General features: G+C 44.5%; 1 protein-coding gene across 5 annotated transcripts in view; it reads left to right on the forward strand.

The window, feature by feature from the left end:
- The first annotated feature begins 837 nt into the window (after positions 1-837).
- The window catches only part of FGF13 (fibroblast growth factor 13), a 258,524-nt gene continuing 237,809 nt past the window's right edge, over positions 838-21,552 (forward strand). Inside the window, exons 1-2 of one of the 5 annotated variants that reach the window (XM_068411868.1) lie at positions 1,166-1,184; positions 4,263-4,373. Coding sequence is in view for 2 of the 5 variants with exons in the window: in XM_068411864.1 (XP_068267965.1) it covers positions 1,136-1,184 (49 nt within the window). In the remaining 3 variants the exon portion in view is untranslated. Of the gene's footprint in view, positions 1,185-1,461; positions 1,558-4,259; positions 4,374-21,552 lie in introns of those variants that run through there. The other 4 variants (XM_068411867.1, XM_068411869.1, XM_068411864.1 and 1 more) reach the window with 4 other exon arrangements.

Raw genomic sequence — 21,552 nt, forward strand, 5'->3', positions numbered from 1 at the left:
TTGTCGCACAAACAAAAGGAGCTTTGGCTGCTCTTGGGGGAGGGAGTCCCTTACTCCTCCTCGAGGGGGAAGGGAGGGAGGGCGGTGAGCGCCGTCCCATACCCCGGGGCAGAGCGGCAGGGCTGGGAGCGGGATGGCGCAGGCTCTGGGTGTTAAAGGGAGCCCGATGCCCTCCTTCTCCCTCCAGGTCCCCCCCAGTGTCCCCCGGCTCTTCACACTCCCGTGACGGCAGCAACAGGCTGCCGAGCTCGGGTCCAGGCGATGCCGGGGCAGCCCCCCCTTTGTGGGACGGGGAGGGTGGGAGCGGCTCCCCAAGGGGAGGGCAGGCCGGGTCTGTGCTACTCCGAGCCCGGCGCTGGGGCACCGTCCCGGGGCTGGAGGGCAGCGGGGATGTGCGCTGCCCCGCCTTGGTACCGTTTCATGGGGGCCCGGGCTGTGGGTAATGGGGAAGGGGATGCGCGGCCCCGGGGGGGCTGGAGGGGGCAGCTCTAGCTCCAGCCCTCCTTGGTGCTGGCGAGCGTAAACCTGCCGCCTCTTCTGCAGTGCCGGGGACTCGCGTCCTCCTCCTCCCATCCGCGGCTGCAGCTCTGCTGCTCCATCCCATTATTATTAGGGGAGGATGCGAAAAGAGAAGAAAAACAAAACCACAAACCTACACACCCAAGCAAACAACCAAACCCCCGCCCCCCCAGTCGGTGGGACTTCCAGCACCGGCTGCGCTTCCCTGGCCCTGGGGAGGGGAGGCAGAGCCGGGGAGGCGGGGGGAAGGAGGGGGCCGGGGCCAGGCAGACACACACAAGGAAAATCGCTTTTGTCTCCGGCACGGCGAGCGGCGCAGGGGCTCGGTGCTGCGGCTGCCGGAGCCCCCCGCTCACCGCCCCGCTCCGCTCCCGCAGGCACCGCGCCGGCGCCGCCGGGCTCCGAGGCACCGCGCCGGGGAGCGGGCAGCTCGCCGGCACCGGAATTTTTTCCACACACCGCCGCCCCCCCTCTTCTGTTGGGGGTTATTTCTGCCTTTTCGGCGTAGAGGATCCCCCACACGCACGCACGTTGCCCCCCCGCCGCCCGAGGTTTTTTTGGGTCCAGCTGGAATCCGCGACGCTCCCGGGGGATTTTCCCACGCAAGCTGGGGTCTATGAGCGGGAAGGTGATCAAGCCCAAAGAAGAGAAAGATGCTTCCAAGGGTAAGGCAGGCGCCGCCGCTCCGGTAAACAGCGTGTTCCCCAGCCCGACCGTACCGGGATGGTGCAGGCGTGGGGCGGGGGGGGGCACCGCTCCGGTGAAAGTCTGTAGCTCAGGGGACCCCCTGCCCCGGGCACGGGTGGGGGAATCGGTGCCGGGAGTACGGGGCGCTGCACCGGCACGGTGGGGGGGGACTGGCTCAATGCGGCACTGGGGAAAGTAAGTGCCCCCCCGCCGCCGTGGGGGGCCGGCTCCGGTGCGGCGGGCCGGGCGGGTGCTCGGCGCTGCGGGCGGCCCCGGCCCCGGCGGAGGAGCGGGGAGCCATCGCCATGGAGACGCGGAGCCGGGGCACCGCCGGTGCCGGGGGGCAAGGGGGTGGGTGCATGCAGACCCCCAGGTGGGGCTGGGCACGGGGGGGCTACCCCAACCCGGCTTGCCCCCGGGACCGGCGGGGCAGCTGGGGGCATGAAGGGAGCGGGGTGCATGCCTGGGGGGGGTACGGAGCCCTGCTCCGGGGGTGCATGCCCGGGGGCGCAGGGTGCCCCTCTCCGGGGGTGCCCCGCTGCGGGGTGCATGCGGGGTGCACGCACAGGTGGTTCTGCCCTGCTCTGTGCCGGGCTCCGCAGCCGGCTCTGCGGTGTTACCTACGCTCAGGGTTGTAGGAGTACATTCGATAAGTAGCTGGTGTGTGTGTGCCCTGGGCATCTCTCCAGTAAGTAGTTTTTCGTGTGTGTTTGTAGATAAATCCTGTGTAGCTTCTCAAACGTGCACCTGTGCGGTGGGCTGGTGCTGGTGGGGTACCCAGGTGAAGGGTCTGCTCTTGGCCTCCCTGAAAGAGGAAGAAACTGCTCCGTATTTACTAGTTTTAGAAAACGTAATGGGCACTTTCCTGTCATTTACTTTTTTAGCAGCCTGAGAGGCCAAATCAAAACAATTCGTCCTTTCTGTTCTTTTTTCAAAACTTTTTTGGTTTCTTGATTTTGAAAGTTTGTGTTTAACACTTGATTTTTGAAACCTTTTTGTTTGTTTTTTTTAATGTTCTTTTTTTTTCCCCCCCCCAACTCTGTTTTTCTGGTTCTAACAATGTTATGTTCAAAACCTTAGCATTTTCATCAGATTTTTTTTTTTATTTTTCACAACAGCAAAACAAAGTTCACCTTTCAGATGCACTGCAAAACCTTACATTTTCTAAATAATTTTCTTTGATGTGGAGTATTTTTTTTTATGGTGGCCTTATTCATGGAAACGCTCTTTAAATAATTTATTAAGCAATGCAGAACAAAAGATTCCTGCCTTTCTGAGGAATTATTTTGCATGATTTAGAACAGTGTTATAATCGTACACAAAAAGAATTTGCCATACTTGTGCCATACTTTTGTGAAAGCTTGTTTTTTAAATCAAACTTAGATATTCCATTTTGTGCTATGATTACAAGTCTCAATGACATGTTTAACTTCATGTTTGAAATTACTTGTGTGTAGGTTTGGGGACATACCTGTATTTCAAAACACTGGGGCAAAGGCATTTCTATCTGCTGTTAATGAGTCAGTAATGACTTAGACACGCAAGGCTTTGATTCCTGTGGTAACAGTACCAGAAGGTTATATTCTGAGAATCCCAAGAAAAAACAGTTGATGCTGATACTCTCTGCTTCCGTGAGACGCTGGTACTCTCGTGGAGCTAGTATAAAACTTTCTCCACTATCACAAAGAGACAGTTTTAGATGCTGGTACATGTATGAGGTGGTTTGGTGCTGCTGTAAAAAAGTCGGTGATGGTTACAAGCTGTGAAATGTGCTTTAAAAAGGGTCCGAGTACAGTGGTAAGGAGGTAGTGTTTACCAGTTAATGTTTAGTCTGTATGGCCTTCTTCAGCCTCTTGTTATAGACTAAAATAGGAAATGTATTTTCCTCTGAACTACCTGAATTTTCTTTTGGTGATTGCGAGTAATATTGCTCTTAATGGGAATGTTTAATTTGGATCTAGCCGTAGTAAAAACAGGTTGGTGTCGTGGTTTTGTGGTTTGTTTGTTTGTTTGTTTTTCTTTTTACAATGAAACAGTAATTTGTCTGGAAAGGATGCGATACCATTTCCTGCATATTTCTGCAGCTCTGCTGTGGCACTGGGTACACTTCGGTCCTGACAGAAGCCTGTAAGTTTTTGAGTTAGTTAACCACTCTTTCAAAGAGCAGTGTCATCAGGTTTCCTATGAGAGTAGCTTATTGTGGTGATATGTTCATGTACCCCACACTCTGTAAGATATACGATGTAATTTTAATACCTGCCATAAATGCAGGTGTCCCAGGGCTATATATGCATAATAAATGTGGAGTACTTTGTTAGTGAGAATAGCATCAGCCTTTCTTGCTCCTGAAGTTTTCTTATGCATCACAGCGTCGTGCATGAGATGAGACTTTGCTGTAGCTCTCTACAGACCTTGGAGAGGGCCATATTCAGCCCTAATATAAGGAGCTGCTTTGTGTAAGTTGTTGAATGTCACTTTCTACAACCAGCTTTTGGGGTGGGTCTTTGTAGAAAAGCCTGATTTATACAGAACCTTGAAAGGCCGTGGATTTGGGTAGGAGTCAGCACAATCCAGCGCAAGTAGTTACTGTCTTGCAATGGGTATTTTCAGTTAAATTACCCTCTCTTGTAAAGCCTGTCGTGGTATCAGTGGAGTTGCACAGGTGTAACGTAAGTACCAAAATCTATTTTTAAAGAAGTAGATTTTTTTCACATCTTTTCTTAAGCCAAAGAGGAAAGTAACTGCATGCTTCAAGTCCTCCCTAGAAAACCCAGTGATGACTGTTTTGCTCAGAATTTAGCTTCTTTTAAAACTGGCTGTGGATGTTTGAGAATTAACTATCCCAATCTAAATAAAGCTTATGGATTAGCATAATGAAGGCAGGGATGTGCACCTTTACTTACTGCAAAATGCTGCATTAACTGTGGATGTATATGTATAAGATTATGGCATTGACTTGAGATGAGAGCAGCCTTGTCCCAGCTGTGTTGGTGGTTTCAAGCATGGGGCAGGTTCCTGTGTCTTTTCTCACTTTGCACTCTCTCTGGGGTTAGCAGGAGTAGGAGGACCTGGGTAACAACAGTTCAGCATCCTGCAGTGGCAGTCTGATGGTTGGTAACGGCTCTTCTTCAATGGAAGTTCGTTATATGCTCAAGAAATACCCCAAGGTACGTTCCCACTGGCAGCAATGCAGTTCCCACCAGTCGGGTTCTTTTCCTGCCACGTAGCTGGTGTGTGGAGAGCCATGTGTGTGACAGGACAGGTGACGCTCCCCAATTCTCCCTCAAAAAGCTTTTGCTTTGCACTTTGAGAACAGCATATCCAGTGTCCCCAGTGAGCCTTCGGGCTGCATCAACACAACCTATTTTGAATGAAATATTAACCTTTTATTTAGGGGAGAGGTGTGGGGCAGTAGGAGAATATAGGGCATCAGAAAGCGAACTGAGACCTGCTGAAATCCTTGTGCTTTGGATCTGGGCCTCAAAGAGCTCGTGCTGTCTGGTATTACAGCCAGAATCTTTCCAGAGGCTGCTTTGCAATTTGTGTGGCTCCTCCAATGAAAGTCAAGAGACGGAGTAAAGAATCTGAAACTAAATCTGAGGAATGGATTCATCTGTGTTTGTTTTTCCTTCTACCAGTTGGATGTTGTACTGTTGCCTTCCCCATCGAGGCAGATGCAGGGGGGGTTCTTTTCCTGTCACCGTGCTCTCACTGCAAGAGACTCTTGATAGCTTTGCCCAGAAGTCTGATAACCTCAGCCATAAGCAGTGAGAAAATGCAGAGTGTATTTTCTTCTCCAGAAAGCAAAATAGGAGGAGTATTTTTGAAGCTGATAGCTTGTAATCTGAGAAGAGTGTATCAAAATAGTGACAGTAAGGGTGAAGGCTTTGGAAGTACAGGTACTATTCTGATTTAGTGACAGCAGAAAACAAAGCACTTAAAGAAAGCACTTGGCAGGAAAAATAGGAGTCAGAATTTTGAGGTATCTATTACTGCTTTTCCTGGCTTTATGGGAATATAGTATAATGCAGCTTATGATTGAAAGGTCTGTAGAAAAGCTGACAAAAATAAAGCTGATCTCAACAGTTATATTTCTATAATACTGAATCATGAGAAAGTAACTTACTTCAGGGGCTGAAGAAGAGCAGCGCAGAGGCAACATGAGAGCTGACCACATCTTGGTCTGAGTCCACTGAATCAAAATTAGCAGCAAGTGCAGACCTGTGTGAGAAGGGGGAAGGGAGCCCAGTGCTAGCACCCTTATCTGCTGCCTGGCCAGCTCAGGTGGGAGGCAGGGCATTTCTTTGTCTTTTTATCAGCAGTTTGGGTGCCAGTTGTTTTGCATCCCAGACAAAAAGCCCCAGCAAACTTCACCAGCAGCTGCAGTTTGACATATGAACTTGAGTCTCTGGTCAGGCAGGTGTTTGCCAGCCGTAGACTGGATCTTATTGTGGTCAATTGGTGCTATCGACACTTACTCATCGGAACTTGTGTTTGTGTCATAAACGTTTAATGGCGCTAAAGAATGAGTAGTTAAACTCAATGGTTTTATTTTGCTCACATTAGCAATCTCTGTGCCTCCTGCCTGAAATCTGAGATTGCAGATCCACTTTGAATAGATGCCTGCATCGCCCACTGGAAAGCAACAGCCAAAATCTGAAGCACGACCCACCCCATCCTGGATGTTAATGCTGCAGGTTACAATAGATACTCAGCTCTTGGCTGAGGTCCTGATCCATTCAAAATTCCCATTGACACCAGTGGGAGTTCTCTGTGTCTGCCTGTGGTGTTGCTTCTGATTAGTGGGTGGTTGTTAGTGTGCCCATGCTTGGAATATTTACAGTAACTACCTCCTGTTATGACTCATTATCTGTGACTGGTTTTGGTTCCACAAACTACAGTAACTCTTTATAAAAGGTACATTTATGAAAGAAACATCCTTCCCTCTAAACCCCAAGGCGGTGGTCTCTGACATCTGTTGGTAAAGCACCAGCAATTAAAAAATGGAAGTGGCCTTTGAGATCAAGATGCCAGCACATTCGTGCCGATGCTCTGGAATGGTTTTCAGTGTTAGCTGCAGAAATCCACGTTAAGGCAGTATTTTCAGGGACAAGCTCCAAACTCTGGGGTTTGTGATACTGTCGGTTCTCATATGGCTGCTGTCCATGGCAAAGAACTCGTGTTGTACGGAAGGTAGTAAAAGATAGTCATCTTTTTTACTTCTAGAGGAGAACTTAATAATAGTTGCTTCTTGGCAGATGCCATATCTCATCTTCAAAGTCAAAACTCCCAGGCAGATGAAGCCTGGGGGATGAGTAGCCCCACAGAGCATTGCAGGGGGCTGCGAAGGGGTGAGCACCAGCATCCACAGCAGATGCATAAGAATTGGTATGGCTCAGGCTTCTGGCATCTCTGGTCTGTGGCCACCCGCAACATGCTGGTGACTTATCATTAAATGTATCTGTGCCATTTACTGTGATTTCCTGCAAGGCATTGGTCTTACCCCTACGCGTTGGGAATTTTGTGCTGCAGTGTAGTCTTGGGTCAAATGAGTGTTAATTTTCTTCCTCTGTTCCTCATTGTGTGTTATTGCTATAGTGTGTTTAGGAAAAGAGATGGCTCCAGTGTCATATGAACCCCTTCCTCAGGAGTGAAGACGTGGCAAATCCTGTTCCTCAGTCTCCTCCCTGCACACAGTGAATCTGTGCTTTTATGCAATCCTCTGAATCTAGATGTGTGGTCAATCCTGTGTACAAACAAAATGTTTGTAAGTCTGGGAGGACAAGCTTCCCATCCTAACTGACCTACAGCTAAGTACTTTCAGACCAAGGTCTTTGTGTTTGTGAGTTAATGTATATTGGAGATGAATTGCTCTGTTGATTACCCAGAGGTTAGAGGTGCGTGGGTTTTGTATGATTTGGTTGTGGATTCTTTTATGGATTTGGTGGTTTCACATCTATTTTGTGGGACTGAAGCTTTCCTAGCCACTTGGATCCCTTTTAGTTGAGCCTAGCTCTAGGGTCTGTGTGTTCCAAACATTGTTTTTCTTTCCTCAGCTATGTCTGTTAGCCTAACAAAATTTCCCACGTTCCCAAAACATGTCTTGGCCAAGCTTACATGAAAAGACATATGTTAAAAAACAAAATAAAGCAACTTAAGGAGTACGTTATATACAATAACCCTTTTATTTTTTTTGTGTGGTAACTTGGGTAAAAGGTTTCCTTGAATTGTCTGGTTTGGCTTCTTGCTCAATATTTGTATTGTTTTGCTGAGAGAAACGAAGGCGAAAATAATTTGAATTGCACCCTCAGGCAGGTAACAATTCAGTTTTTTTCATGAAGAGAGTGTAAAGTGAGACTGTTCTCCACTTAATTAGTTTTGTGAGAGTGATGTATAAGGCAAGGTCAGTGCTAAAGGAAGAAAGGGCTGGCATGGATTGAATGCTGCTTACGTTGTTTGAATAATTAGAGCATCACTCTCAGGTGGGAGGGAGCAGAGGGACTGAAATCAAGAGGGAAGAAGAGATATTCCTGAAATCGCATTTGAATTGCCATAGGTCTGGGTTACATCAGATGCACACTGTTCAGGACCGACTAAACCCGAACTAGTGGTGGTTCGTTACCTTTGATGCTGTGGTTGTGATTGTCGCTGAAACGAAGGTGTATTTATAGAGATTGCTCTGTTCTGTGGCCCAAATAATCTCTAGATACTTTTCAGCTGAGGCTTGACATCATTGATATAAGGCTCTGTTGGTTGCTTTAAGTATAAATTGTTCAACCAGTACTTTCTATTTTTGATACGTGTGCTTTTAGTTACTACTTGATTTAGGACAAATTTCTTTTGTCTTAGTGGGATCAGATCAAACAAGCACCATGTAATCCTCATCTGAGCTGAGTGGTCCACGGGCATTTGCTGGCTTTTGTAAAGTGACTGCTTCACCTGTGTGCATCGCTCTTGGATGCCAGCACAGGGAATCCAATAGCGTTGCTGTACCGCTCTGGTGGGCTTCTGTCTCCCTGTTCATGTAAGCCTTAACAACTGAGATTGGCAATGCAGGTGTGGGATTTCATCAGCAGTAGTGGTGTAGTACCCATGTGATTATTTTTCTAATCTTCTTTCTCCTCCGTCCCCTTAAAATGTACTGTGCCAAGAGGGAAGATACTCATGTGGTGGGCTGACCTTGGCCAGTTGCCAGACCCCCACCCAGCCCCTCTCTCACTCACCCTCCTCAACGGGACAGGGAGAAAATGAGATGGAAAAGCTTGTGGGTCAAGATGATAAAGACAGGGGAGATCACTTATGGGCAAAGGAACCTCGACTTGGGACAAACTAATTTATTGCCGATTAAAATAGAGTTGGATGGTGAGAAATAAAGACAAAAACTGAAACACCACTCCCCTTCCTTTTCCCCAGGCTCAACTTCACTCCTTCATTCCCAGCTCCTGTACCTCCTCCCCCTGCCCCAGCGATGCAGCAGGGATGGGGAATGGGGGTTGTGGTCAGTCCATAGGAGTTCCCCTCTGCCGCTCCTTCCTCCTCACACTTTTCCCCATGCCCCACTGTGGGTCCTTCCCATGAGCTGCAGTCCTTCAGGATAAACCTGCTCCAGCGTGGGCTCTCCATGGGCTGTGCTTCCCTCTGGAAATATTCACCTGCTCCGGCCTGGGGTCTTCCACCTACTACCCTGTGGTGTCCCCATGGGCTGCAGGGGAATCCCTGCTCCGGGACCTGCAGCACCTCCTCCCCTCCTCCTTTGCTGGTGGGGCCATTGTGGAACTGTCTGGAATTGGCTGTGACTGGCTCGGGGCAGCCCTGGCCTCACCTCACAGAGACCCATGCTGATGGCACCTGGGCACTGACACACTTGCACGATGACTTGGTGACAGAAGAGGGCTTTATGGCTCAGCCTCAACTTCTAATGATGAAGGCAACTTATAAATTAATTGCAAATAATTGCACTTGTCATTAGAATGGGCCAAGTGAAAGGAATTAAACAGAAAATTCCCTCTTTCTCCTGGAACAAGAAGGCTGTTCCCGTTGTGTCAGTGGTTTTACCCGGGACAGCAGCTCCTCAGGCAGAAGAGGGAGATGACGGCTGGGAGCTCTCCAGTTCCTGGAGGTTCATACAGGTTTTATTCACACAATTGGTTTAATTACAGAAGTTTAAGAGTTCTGAAGTTTCCCCTGCCCCCACCCCGCATAGCCTGTATTTGCAAATCCAGTGGTAGTTAGCACTTTTCTGGTTTTGTTTGTTTTGTTTTGGTTTTTTTTTTCTGTTCATTTTGTGTATTGAATCATCAGAGTTCCTCTTCTGTTGGAGGTGACTTTTTCCTCAAATTTTAGAAGTCTTTCTGCTTTTCGTTAAATGGAGGGAAAAAGCACAGGGCGTTTTTTTTTTTTTGCATAAATTAAGAAAGATACAATGGAAAGAAAGTATGAAAGAACCAGAACGGAAAGCTTAACAGGAGAGGGACAGGGAAGACAGCTGGAAGGAGAAGGGAGCACTGCAGAAGGGGCTCCAAGTGTTCTGCAGCACATCATCTGCTCGCACCCGGCTTCAGACACCCTCTTACCTGCCCAGCAGACACACAAGTGGAGAGAGAGCTTTCTTCTGATTTTGTTTTGTCAGGAGTTATCAATATCTAAGAAGGTAGTAGGCACCTGTTTTTTTTTTTTCTTGCATCTCTATGTAGTTCACTGGTACTGGCTACAATGTTTGTTCGAGTAGCTTACACTGGATTTACATCCACACATTGTCAATGTGCTGTCAAATTGCTTATGTAGAAATATTTTTTTCTTTGGATTTTACATCTGCTGTGAATTTCTGTACAGCTATCTTTTATATTCAATAGACATAAAAATTTCCTATGTTGTTCTTGTATCTCAATCTGCCCAAGCTGTGCTACAGTGCTGCCTTGAAAATGTTAAATTTTTTAATTGTAATTATACACAGTGCTCCAAAATGCTGTCTCTTATACTTTGTTCCTCTGAGCGTTGCAAGAGAGTAAGAATCTGTGATGGGGTCAATTGCCTCTGCAAGCCATTGTCACTTCTTATGGGGTGCAGAGCTGGAATACATGAACCGTGAAAGTCTCTTTTCTAGTGAAATAAAGATGTGGTGGTATTTTGGGGAGCTGTAGTATTGGTGGGAATTACAGGAGAATTTCCTGGGGAAATCGTAATTTGTAATTGTTTGAGACCATCGTGTAGAGCAGGTGCTCCCTCCTACCCCGATGCAGATGTTAAAGTAATATTTCTTCTGACTGTTAATAGGAGAAAGATCTCTGCAACCATACTGATGTACAATCAGTGCAGGTTTGTCATGTGCTCTACTTTACGTTTGCTTCTCATCTTGCATACCAGTGACTGAATGTTCAGAGCCTGCCAAAAATAGCTAACTGTTTTCAAGTGACTGGGTGAGGAGAACTGGAAGGACTTTCATTTGCTGCTCTTCTTTTCCCTTCTTCCCCCTCTGCCCCGTGTTTGCTTTCTGAAGAAAGGATGTTATTTTATTTATTTATTTATTTTGGTGGAAGTCAATAAAAGGTGGTAAAAGCGAAATAAGTCAAAAGGGATCAAATAGCAAGTCTCTTGATCACCTAATGGGATGACGCCAGTCCCAGGAGCTGAGAAAAGATTTCTGGGATGAAGTGTGACCTGTTTCAGATCCACTCCAGTGTCAGGATACTTCCTGGCCAGGGAGGCTGATAAAGCAATAAATCTATTTTGATGTTGGAGTGTGGTTGGTATCTGGCCTGTTGAGCTAACAAGCTTGTGTTACTTGGCCACTGGGAAGCTGCATCTTTGGTTTCTTTGGCTGGAAAGAGGGTTTGGGGTTTTTTTTTTTCTTTGTTTGTTTGTTTTGGGGTTGTTTTTTTTTCTTTCAAAATACTAGTGCAGAAACCAGTTTTCAAGTTTTGTTTTTTATAATTGTGTCTTTGGGAGGAATTTCTATCACATGATTTCTGGCATGTCGGGAGTAACAAACGGATATAAAAGTCTTTTCATATAGGGTATGCAAGTAGTAGGCAATGGAAAGGAGTGAAAGCTTTGTGGATATTCATGCAGTAACTCATACACAAGCAGAAAACAGCATGGAAGACAGGGGGAAGGTAAAATTGTACTTTTTCCTAGTGGTGCATTCGAGAACAGTAGATGTTCTTGTTTAGGACACTTAATTTAAGTGGCAGCAGTGAATGTAGAGGAGAGCAGGATTATGCAGAGCTGTGAAAATTGTCAGTTCTGTTTCATGGCAACTTTCAGGGTTTAAACATTTGTATTTGTTCCCCCACTGGGGCATAAGCAAAACTTCTTTGAAGCTACTCAGGAAAAAGAGGCATACCAGAATTATTTTAAGGAACAAGACCTGTTAGGTTTTCCATCTGCGTCCTTGTTCCACCCATGATCTGACAAACCCTCCAGTGAAAACTGGGATGTTTTTGCAAGACTTCTGAGAATGTTCAGAAGTGCCTAGCCAATTTTTCTGGTCAATGTTAGGGATAGATTTTGGAATATAACAGGTTAAAAAAATAAATGTGAACTAAGCACAATTTCAAGTCAGTGGTGTGGAGGACGGCAGGAAGCTTTGTAGTGAGGCAGGGAGGTTTTGTGTATGTGCGTTTTGGACTAGAAGTGTCTTGTTTTTATTTCACTGCACATTGTATGGTGAAGGATGAACTTTCAATCGCTTTGCGATTTGTGGAAGGAATAAGAGATGCTGGGATGAGAATGCAAGGGGGAGAAAGTGTGATGGAGTGGTGGGAGAAAGCAAATCCTGTGAAACTTCGAACGATAGAAAATTAGCTTTGAAAAAGGCCTGGAGAGCACGAGGAAGCTGAAAAATGTAATGGCAGAGGGGATATTATGGGTGTAATTTATCACTGTTTCAGGAGTGTAATAACAGCCTGGCTATGTGTTTTCTCACTACAGAGTGGGGATTTATGAAGACCGTAAAAGAAGTGATGGGGGTAGCTGAGGCAGGAAGTGATCAGTGGAAAGGGTTTCAGTGGAGCCAGGGTCAAGGGAGAGATGAAGTTGGCAACGACACGGAGATGGAGAGGCACAAGGAGGAAAAGGAGGTTATGAATTTGCTGCAGCTCCAGGGCTTTTCATAAGAGGACCAAAGATACAGGTTTATCATCACTGTTGGCAGGAGCTGGCAAAACCATGAGCATGAGCCACCGAAGCTGTTGCAAATCCTGAGCCTATAAAGAGAGATACCTTTGTGTACCAGGTAAACTTGCTGAGTTCATTGCCCAAGTAGCTTTTACACCAGTTGGGTGTTTTGCAGATTGTCAGAAAAGCACACAAATTGTAAAGTGGCAGGAGAGGCTGAACTTCTGATCAAGAGAGACAGAACTGGGCTTACAATTTGAAAAAAAAAAATGTTAAATAGCTACATTGAAAACAGAAGAAGGGAGACCCAACTCTGTGATTTGTAGTAGTCTGGTCAGTCGGAGCTCAAGGATCTAAAAAAACTGTCATCTAGTCTGATTTTTCACCTCTTCAATGTACTAAACGGGGCGTATCTTTGTGTTACTTGTTAAAATCTGTCCCCATGTGTATTGTTTGAAACATGCAAGAATGAAATTGTTTGTTTAAACAAAGCCTTCAAATCGTCTTCCTTTTATGCTTGAGTTTCCCAGAGTCCGGCTCTCCATTTACCATTTAAAAAAAAAAAAAATCTGTCCTGGACTTGCACCAGGTTGAGACAAATAGTACCCTAATAACCAGTCTTGTGAAAGCCCACGTGTTGCACCAGTGTCAGTGAGCCTTCTGACCCGCCAAAAGTAAAGTCTGGAATTACTCCTTGATTTTTTATTTTTTTTTTTTTAAAAGAATGGGAACTCTGTCACAGAGAGGATTAATATGTGGACTGGTGTGTTATAGGTAATGTGTAGCCTGGTCCACACACAAATTTCCATCGAATTCAAAGTGTGCATTTCTACCAGACTTACCTGAATAATTATTAGATATAATTATTAGGGATTTGGAGACCAAATCTTGCTTTCACTGAGCAGCTTGAAAGAAAATTTAGGCACTTGTATTTCCTAATGGCATAAACAGGGTTAACTTCTGTAGTAGCATTGAAAGCAAAGAATCCCCAACAGCCTTGTCTTTGAAACTCTTAGCAGAAATACCAGGCTGTAGTGAAAGCACACAGGTTTGACAACCTAAAACACTGCAAAAAAAAACCTTGACAGCCTGTCCTGCAAGGTGCCAAGCATCTCTACTTCTCATTTATCCAAAAAACTCTTAGCGCTCTGGTTTGGGCCTTGTATCAGTGAACGTCACGTATTCCTGTCATGTCATGTTCATGTTATCACAAATTCTTACACTAAATGTATTTCAGAAGGAGCAATTGACTGTGTATGAGGAAGACTGAGTGAGTGACAAAAGGCTTATAAAAGAAATCAACACTTTCATCCCTCTCATTCAAACGTGTATGAATGAGCTGTTTGTCACGGCAGTACCTCTGTCACTAAGAGGAGAAGATAATGCATTGCTCTTTCATGAAGTTGTTAAAATTGTTGCTGTTAATTCATCAGCAAATTATTACACTTAATGTGAAACACCCTATTCTTTTATATGTCTTTTCTTAAAGCGCTTGGGCCTCCTTGGTAGGGTCTCTGATTACTGTTTTTATTATGCTTTAAATATTTTAAACTATCACTGTGCATGAGACATGTTTGAATAACTCCACAGGTAAGAGACTTTGATAGCTCATCTGTGTTTATTTGGGTGACACATTATTATTTGGTCTCTTTTTAATTTTTTTCTTTAGAAAAAGTAGTACTTTTGTGTTGAGTCAATGTTGTGTTTTAAAAGAAGCCTGAAGATGGCTAGAATAAGCTGTACATTTTGTATTGAGGCTTGATTCTGCGATGTGGGATTTGTGTGTGTAGGATGAATTGCCATGATAGTTCCAGTGATTTTAATAGAGACTGAGTATATAAGACAAATAAATTTGGCTCCTGAAATCCGATCTTACAAATCAGCAGAAAACCCTGTTGAATAAAAGGTATCAGAATCCTGGGTTTAGTTTGCATCTTCAAAGATTGCCTGGAAGATGTTGCAACTGAAACGTCGTGGCATGAAATATTACAGTGTACTATGCTGGATGGCCTTGGAGGCAGCTGCGGCTTCTCCAGCTCCATTGTCTTATGGTAGTTTGTGCTTCAAAATTTGGCTTTGGGAATTATGGTATCAAAAGCGTGTAATTCAATCTCCTTTATTCTCTTCATCTTTCTCTCTCCCTTATTTATGCTTTACCTTTATCCACAAGCATAAAGATTGACTCAAAGGTCTTGAAGGATGGTTAATACCTTGATACATATTGTGGGAGTAAAGAGTCTTTAAAAGGTGGTGGCATCAATTTTTGACCCTGTCTGTCTAATAGCAGCACAAAGTAGGCAATGTTTTATGTACGTTTTCTAATCAGCATTCAGATTTGCAATATGCTATAGGATGTCTCTCTGGCTTACCATGTAGAGACAACAGCTCATGCTGTATAAATCCAAGCTAATACTACTTTGATTAGTGTAAGTTTCTTTTCAGATAAACAATATCTTTATATGGAACACGACTGTGCTTGTAGGCTTAATACCCTGGCTGCACTGATACGAAAAATCAGTGAGTTAGCTGATGATCAGGCCCAGCTAACACAGCGTTTCGGAGCACAAGGCAGTTTGAAGCTTACAGTCGAACTGTGGGATGAAACCAGATCTGCTTTATTTTGAACTTTTAAGTCTCATAGCAATGAAGCGGGCTGCCCTAGTCTGCCCAGCTTTATTTTCCAAGATGTAATTATTCCTTGCTCACTGACTTGAGTAAATCAATTAAAACTCTGTGTGTGTGTAACAAGGCTTTGACGTAAGCTAATTGATCAGGACATGCAGGCGTATGCGAAAGGCGTGGGGAAGATTTTAAAGTAGAAGTCTTCATGAGCTTTCTTTTGATGTGGAGGAATGGTAGTTAAGTTTCCATCTCCTGTAATAAGAGGCTTTTCACTGGGTACTGTGGTACTAAACACTCCTCTTTGCTTGTACTCAGGTTAGTCTGTCTTTCAGCCTGTCCTATAGGAAATGGATCAAGTCTTGATAACTTTCCCTTCATCTGGAAGAGAGGTTATGGATACATGCGAAGGGAACCTCAAATTGCAAAGGCTCATGGTTGCCCACCTCTTTCAGTGGGCTGATATGGTTCACTAATCATTTCCTGCGCCTTGGCTGCCTCTGGAAACTGGTCCCTTTTTCAGTTTCTGTGCCTCTGTGAGATGCTATCCACAAGTTGAGATGGGATGACAAACATCTAAATCCTTCCTGTGCTCTTGTAAGGGACTTGTAAATGATAAAGACCTACTTTTCATCAGCCTAAAGCACTGGAAGGTAGAGCAAAAAGGGAGTGGGCACCTTGCCAGTCTTTCCTGCAAAAAAAAGTTCCTCCCTTATCCCCAAAACAGGCAATTGGTCTTACAATTGATGCCTACAATTGATATTGAGTGGTCTTAACACAGAGCTCCCATGGCACGTCTGCTGTTGGGCAGGGGAACGGCTGCTTGTACTGCCAGAGCAAGCACATGTGTGTGAGAAGAGGCAGGAAAATCAGCTTCTGTTAAGGACCCAGCTTCCAGTTCGTCACTCCATGATATTTTTTAGAGTTGTAATAGTTTCTCGCCCTTGCTCTTCCTTCCCAGATAAATAATATCTTTGCTCAAGCTGCATGCGAACTATTGGGAATTGATGAGTTGAGTTGTTTGTGATCCTGAATCCAAAGTGATAGTAGGTATTGCTTGCTGCAAGCTCTTCTCTTTCAGGCCCAGAGGAAGAGCTGATGAAAAGCAGTATTGCCAAATCTTATTTTTAGCTTCTGTCCTGTGGGGATGTTGTTGTTGTTGTTGTTTGATCATTTGGGTTTTTTTTTTTTGATTTGGACTGGTCCTATCAGGGGTGTTCAGAACAGCATCATGCTGTATGTTTTTTCTGTCTGTATTACTTGGTGGTCCAGCCTGGTTGGCTAAGTGCCCTGCGGCTGATGTATCCGTGCTGTTGACGTGACTGGCACACTGCTCTTGTTGCAAGGTATCTTGTAAAATAAGCATACTGCCTTGGGCAAAATTAATTTCTTCGTATTGATGTAGTTATTCCATTCTCTCCTCCAGCCCCTTGCAAATATTGCTGTTGTCACATTGACTACATTTTATTGTCCTGGGTGAAGCCAACTGAGGCGATTCTGTAATGCAGATGGCATACAGATACATAGAGTGTCCTTGGTAGAATCATCCCACGGCTTGATGTGGCACTTACCAATTTAGTGGGATATTTGTTTGATTTGGTGTTTATGTTCCCCACATGCCTGCCCTGCTTGGTTAGGTGAGAGGACTTGCTTTCCACGAAACATCTGTAGTGCTCTGTGCAAGGTGCTTGTGTCACATGCTCATTGAAAACATTTCTCCCAAGAACGTTTGGCTTAAACTGCTTTTTAAAAAAAATCTTTATTGATTGTGTGTTTCTGCCCATTTATCTCTTGGCTTCCCTTTAAGTTTTCCTCTTTCCCTCCTGGCTTTATTCTTGCTCTGGGCCAGGCTTGCTGTCAGGTAGGCATGGGAAGTTCATGCAAAGCCTGTGCCTGTTGTGTGGACCAAGCTCTCTTGTCTTTTCTTCTGTTGCTATTAATGCCTTTCTTCATCTCTTCCAGCCCCTTCCCTCATCATACTGACAACTAAATTGGAAACCGACTGCAACTCTGCTCTAACAGTATTTTGCCCGAGGTGCTAACAATTGACTAAAACTGACTCAGATCACGTTTTTAATTGGTTTGATTTTTGCCATTGGCTTTAGAAAAAAAAAAAAAAGAGCTATTTTAGTCCCTCTTCATCCTTGGTCAATTTTATTAATCCATCTGTGATTTTAAAAACCTCAAAAACTTTCAGCATAGAGAGGTAAATGTTTCCGTGTGAGGCTCACCCTGAAATGCTGATGCACTGGTGGTATTTGGTTTCTAGTGGGCAACAATATTCCTGTTTGGTCATGCAGAAAATTGCCAGTTTGAGGGGACATGACACCTATTGATTACTGTAAGAAGTAGTTTTTCATATGAGATTGGAGGCATTTAAATGCCAAGTTTTTACTTTTGTTTCAATTTTACTGCCTCTGATATTTTTCTCCTTGGACTGCTGGTCCTTGCTTTTAGAACCAATGGAGGATTATTCAGTGCCTCTAACCGCAGAGATGAGTGATGACATGTGTTTGTGGTTTGTGCTGTTTTGCTGTGGAATGAGAGTAGTCAGTTTGCTTTAATTTTTAATGCTTTGATTCTTTGGCAAGCACCAGAGGTGTTGAAACTACTCACTCATGCAAAAAATAAATTATGCATGCGTACAGGTTTGGTGCCTGAAGGCATTTTCATGGGGTGTACCTTCAGGCACGCAGCTTAAAGAGCTTAGACTCCTTATGCATAGATATCTATGCAGTGAAAGGACAGTTACCCTTCTCTAATTGTCCATATAGGCTTTCTTTGGTGTGTTACCACCTCCTGCCACCCCAGCTGCAGTTCACTGTTCTCTTGGTTGGGCTGTTATAATACATTGTAAATAACTTGAATATCAGTGAGAATTGTTTGAATATCAATACAACAACAACATCTTTCATAGCAAATACTGAATTAAGAATATGTAAGCAGCTTTGTCTTTCTGTCCCTAAGGTCCAGTTGCGTGCAAACTTCGGCTGCTCCATGTTTGATGACTTGGATGTCCCTGTAGTTCGAGGCTGGGTTTGTTGAACTGCGGTGGTTTAAGCTTGTATGAGATGTGATCAATAACAAAGGGAATTCAGGCACTGGTTAATTTGAAGTTTTATGTTCTTTGTTTCCATGAGACATATTTGTTCAGTTACATTATCTGCTAATTGTATTTCTGAACAATTTCTTGCAGAGACCTATAACTGTGTTCTTGATATGAAAGCTACATTATTCTCTAGGGAAGATAATCAGTTAGTGACTTACTGAGCTCAGCTCTTGCTGTCTGCTCTTGGCCTCTGTGGTAAAACCTGAGTTTTAGTGGGTAGAACAGAATTTCTCTGTATTTTTCTCTCCTTTATGAAGGAGGTGCTTAGTGGGAGGCTTTTCCTTGCAAATAGACAAATTGGTTGTGATTATTTTTTTTCCTTACCCTAAGTTATTTAAAAACCATAACTTGTCAAGAATTGTTTTTTGTGCTCTTTAAAAAGCACCAAATGGAAATAGCTATGATCCATACAGTCCATCATTAAAAGGCTCTTCTGAATCAGAAAACCATGTCTCTCTTGAAAATATATTGTTTCAAAACACAAGTCCTGCTGGCTGGTGCTGGACTTTGGATTTTAGAGGTGAGGGTGTTTGTGCTTTCCTGGCATGTGTAGAGCACCTTTTCTCACAGCCTCATCAGGAGGAGCAGCTTGTGGAGTGAGTATGAGTGGTGATGAGGCCAAAGAAGGCTCTTGACTTTTTGTGATGTTTATGGCTGAAATGGAGGATAGGGGGCCTTGACTGGCACAGACAGGGCCTGTGAGCTGGGGTAAAATTCAGCCTTTAAGTTATGGTTTGACACCCCAAAGTGCTTGATGGCACTGCATCTCCTGGGGCATCATAGGCAGGACCCACCTCCTCCATAAAAATTTCTTTTTCCTGCATCAATATTTATGAATCTTCCCCTGCTACACTCCAGGCAGTGGTGACCCAGCTTAAGGGTACTGGGTATTTATGGGAGATGTGGGTGAGAATAAAGTTGGGATATGAATGGGATGTTCAGGGCAGTTCAGAAATCTGTCCCTGTGGTGCACAAAACCTTGTGTTGGGGCACTCCTGTGGGTATCAAGTATTCTGGGTAAATTTGTTCATCTTCTTAATCACCAGCAGTTTGGTAACCATCAGAGGGAGGACGATGGGTCATAGTGAACGGTCCTCCATGGCCACAGCTTGGTCCAGGTTTGAGCTGGCCCTGCTGTCCCCATCTAAGGTGGTGCGGCCAGTATATCTGGCTGAGGGCTACACCTCTGGGGAAGGAGTGTTGTGCCTGGGTGCTGTTCAGTCCATTTGTGCTGTGTGGAAAGCTTTCACCTCTAATCTTCTGTGGTTCCTCCTTAATCCAAGTTAATGGGTTTCTTCAAGGAGGAGCTAGGTAAATAGCCAGTAGTATACAGGTGGTATGGTGAGATGATTTCTTAGACCACTCTGATCTGAAGTAGTAATAATAATAAAAAAACCCTCTGAAACTCTACATAGCCTATCAGACATGACATTTAAAAAAGTACTTATCCAAAGCCAAAAAGATTATTGCACACTGTGCCCTCTGCCTGAGAACAACAGATATGATGTAAATGAAACCCTTCTGATCAGATTTATCTTTCAACCTTTTTATCCTCATACAGGTGAAGAGCTGACCAGAATAGGTTTATTGTAGTTGACTGTCAACCTAACTTCTAAATTCCTATCTTTGAAATTTGTACTAAAATGTAATACCTGTACTTCTGAAGGTTTCTGTGCTTTTGTTTTATTTTTTTAAATGGCATACACATGTTTCTATGGTCAGGGTACTCTCTAAGTCATTACATGCATATGTTGAATGTACAAATATTCTGTGCTCTGGTTTGGAGCAAAAGGGCTGCTGAGTGTATTCCTGCACTTGCAGAGCCACTGGATACTGAGAGTTGTCTTCAAAACCATTAAGTCCTTTTTCAGTGTAATACACATAAGGTGGGAAAGCTTTCCTTAATTGAATAGGGGCTATTTAATGTTTCATATTTTAGGGGTTTCTTCTTTGCTTCGTGTGTACAGGTTCCACCGCAGTGCTCTCACACTGAAAGTAGCTCCCCAAAAGACTAGATTTTCCAGGCTGCTTAGCTAAGTAGATTCTTCTCATTAATAATAAGGTCTGCACAACCTGGTGCTTCTCATTTCAGTGGAAAAAGTTTTCCTAGACCATATGCGTCCTCAAACTGTCTTTATTCCTTGTGTCGGTGGTTATGCAAGGAAATCTATCTACATACCGCTCCAACTGTTCATTTTTTGTTTTTGTTTTCACGTAACAGTGTTGCTATTAAATAGTGAAATACTGATAAAACTTCTCAACAGAGCAGGATTAGCTGAACAGGATTTGTAGCTTGAGCACTGAGCAGGCAGGCAATCTTGGAAGCAAAACGTCAGAGGAGAATTGTGCATTTAACTGCTGACGTCCAGACAGGCAATACAGACTCAGGATTATACAGTTAGTGCTTGTTGTTAACTTTTTTTTTGTCTTTGTCTCCTAAAAACTCTTCTGGGCATCTTCCAAAATAGCATCTCTCTGTCCCTGAATATATTTAGAAAAGCTTAGCTGCCGAAGAATGTTAGCATGAAATCTTAGTGCTCTTCATTGGACGGGAGAGATTAGTATTCTTTACAGGGGCACTTATTTGCTTTTTCAGTACTATCACATATTCATTATATCCTTTTCTGAGAAACCAGTCTCCCTGTGAAGTTTGTCTAATGGTTGTGGCGTTTTCTTTTGTCCTCGAGCTTTAGTGATCTAGTGCGTTTTACTTGTCCATGTCTTTATTTTTCTGTTCCTGGTAAATATGCTCAGGCTAAATCCACAAGTCCTCAGTAATGCCTCCATGATGGAGTTGCTCTGTAAATACACTGTGTTTACTTGGTTATTGGATATTTCTTGCACGTGTGTACTGCTTTTGACTATTTGGTGGCTGCAAGGAAAGCAAACAGAGGAGAAGGAGAGTGTCTGGAGAGGAACAACTCCTCAGCAAATGCCTGTGAGTTGTTAACTGACAGTGGTAAAACAGAAAATTGAGAAAGACCAAGAACCTGGAGGTGTATAAACTGTTGCATTTGACAGGAGACCCCCCACACAGAGCTTTCACTTTTTTTCCTGAGTAACTTTGTTCTTATTACAAAATTAACATTTCTGTGGTTTTTGTTGCTTTATACCAGTGGATTTGGATTTGGAAGGATGATCATGCTGGGAAAGGCCTGCAAGTGTACAGGACCTATCCAAACCCCGGGATGCTGAAGTACCCTCTGTAGAAGGGAGAGGGAGCATCTGCAGTGCACACCAGCACGCTCTGCATTTGCCACTCCAGCTGTGAACGGGCTGGCACATCTGTGTGGCATAACGCGGCCCTGTGCGGCGTCGCTGCCTCGGGCCCTGGAGGCTGCGTGTCTGGCAGCCTGCTGCTGCATCCCGTGGCTTCGCCCTTCCTCCGGTTCCCATTTTGCGAGGAGCTGGCACTCGCCTGCAGCATTCTGCAGTGTGGTGTGTGGTGCAGTGCAGATACACCCCTAAAGGCGCCAGGAAAACAAAGCGACGCAGGTACTCTT

The sequence above is a fragment of the Nyctibius grandis genome, chromosome 13 (genome assembly GCF_013368605.1).
Source record: "Nyctibius grandis isolate bNycGra1 chromosome 13, bNycGra1.pri, whole genome shotgun sequence".
Classification (NCBI taxonomy): domain Eukaryota; kingdom Metazoa; phylum Chordata; class Aves; order Nyctibiiformes; family Nyctibiidae; genus Nyctibius; species Nyctibius grandis.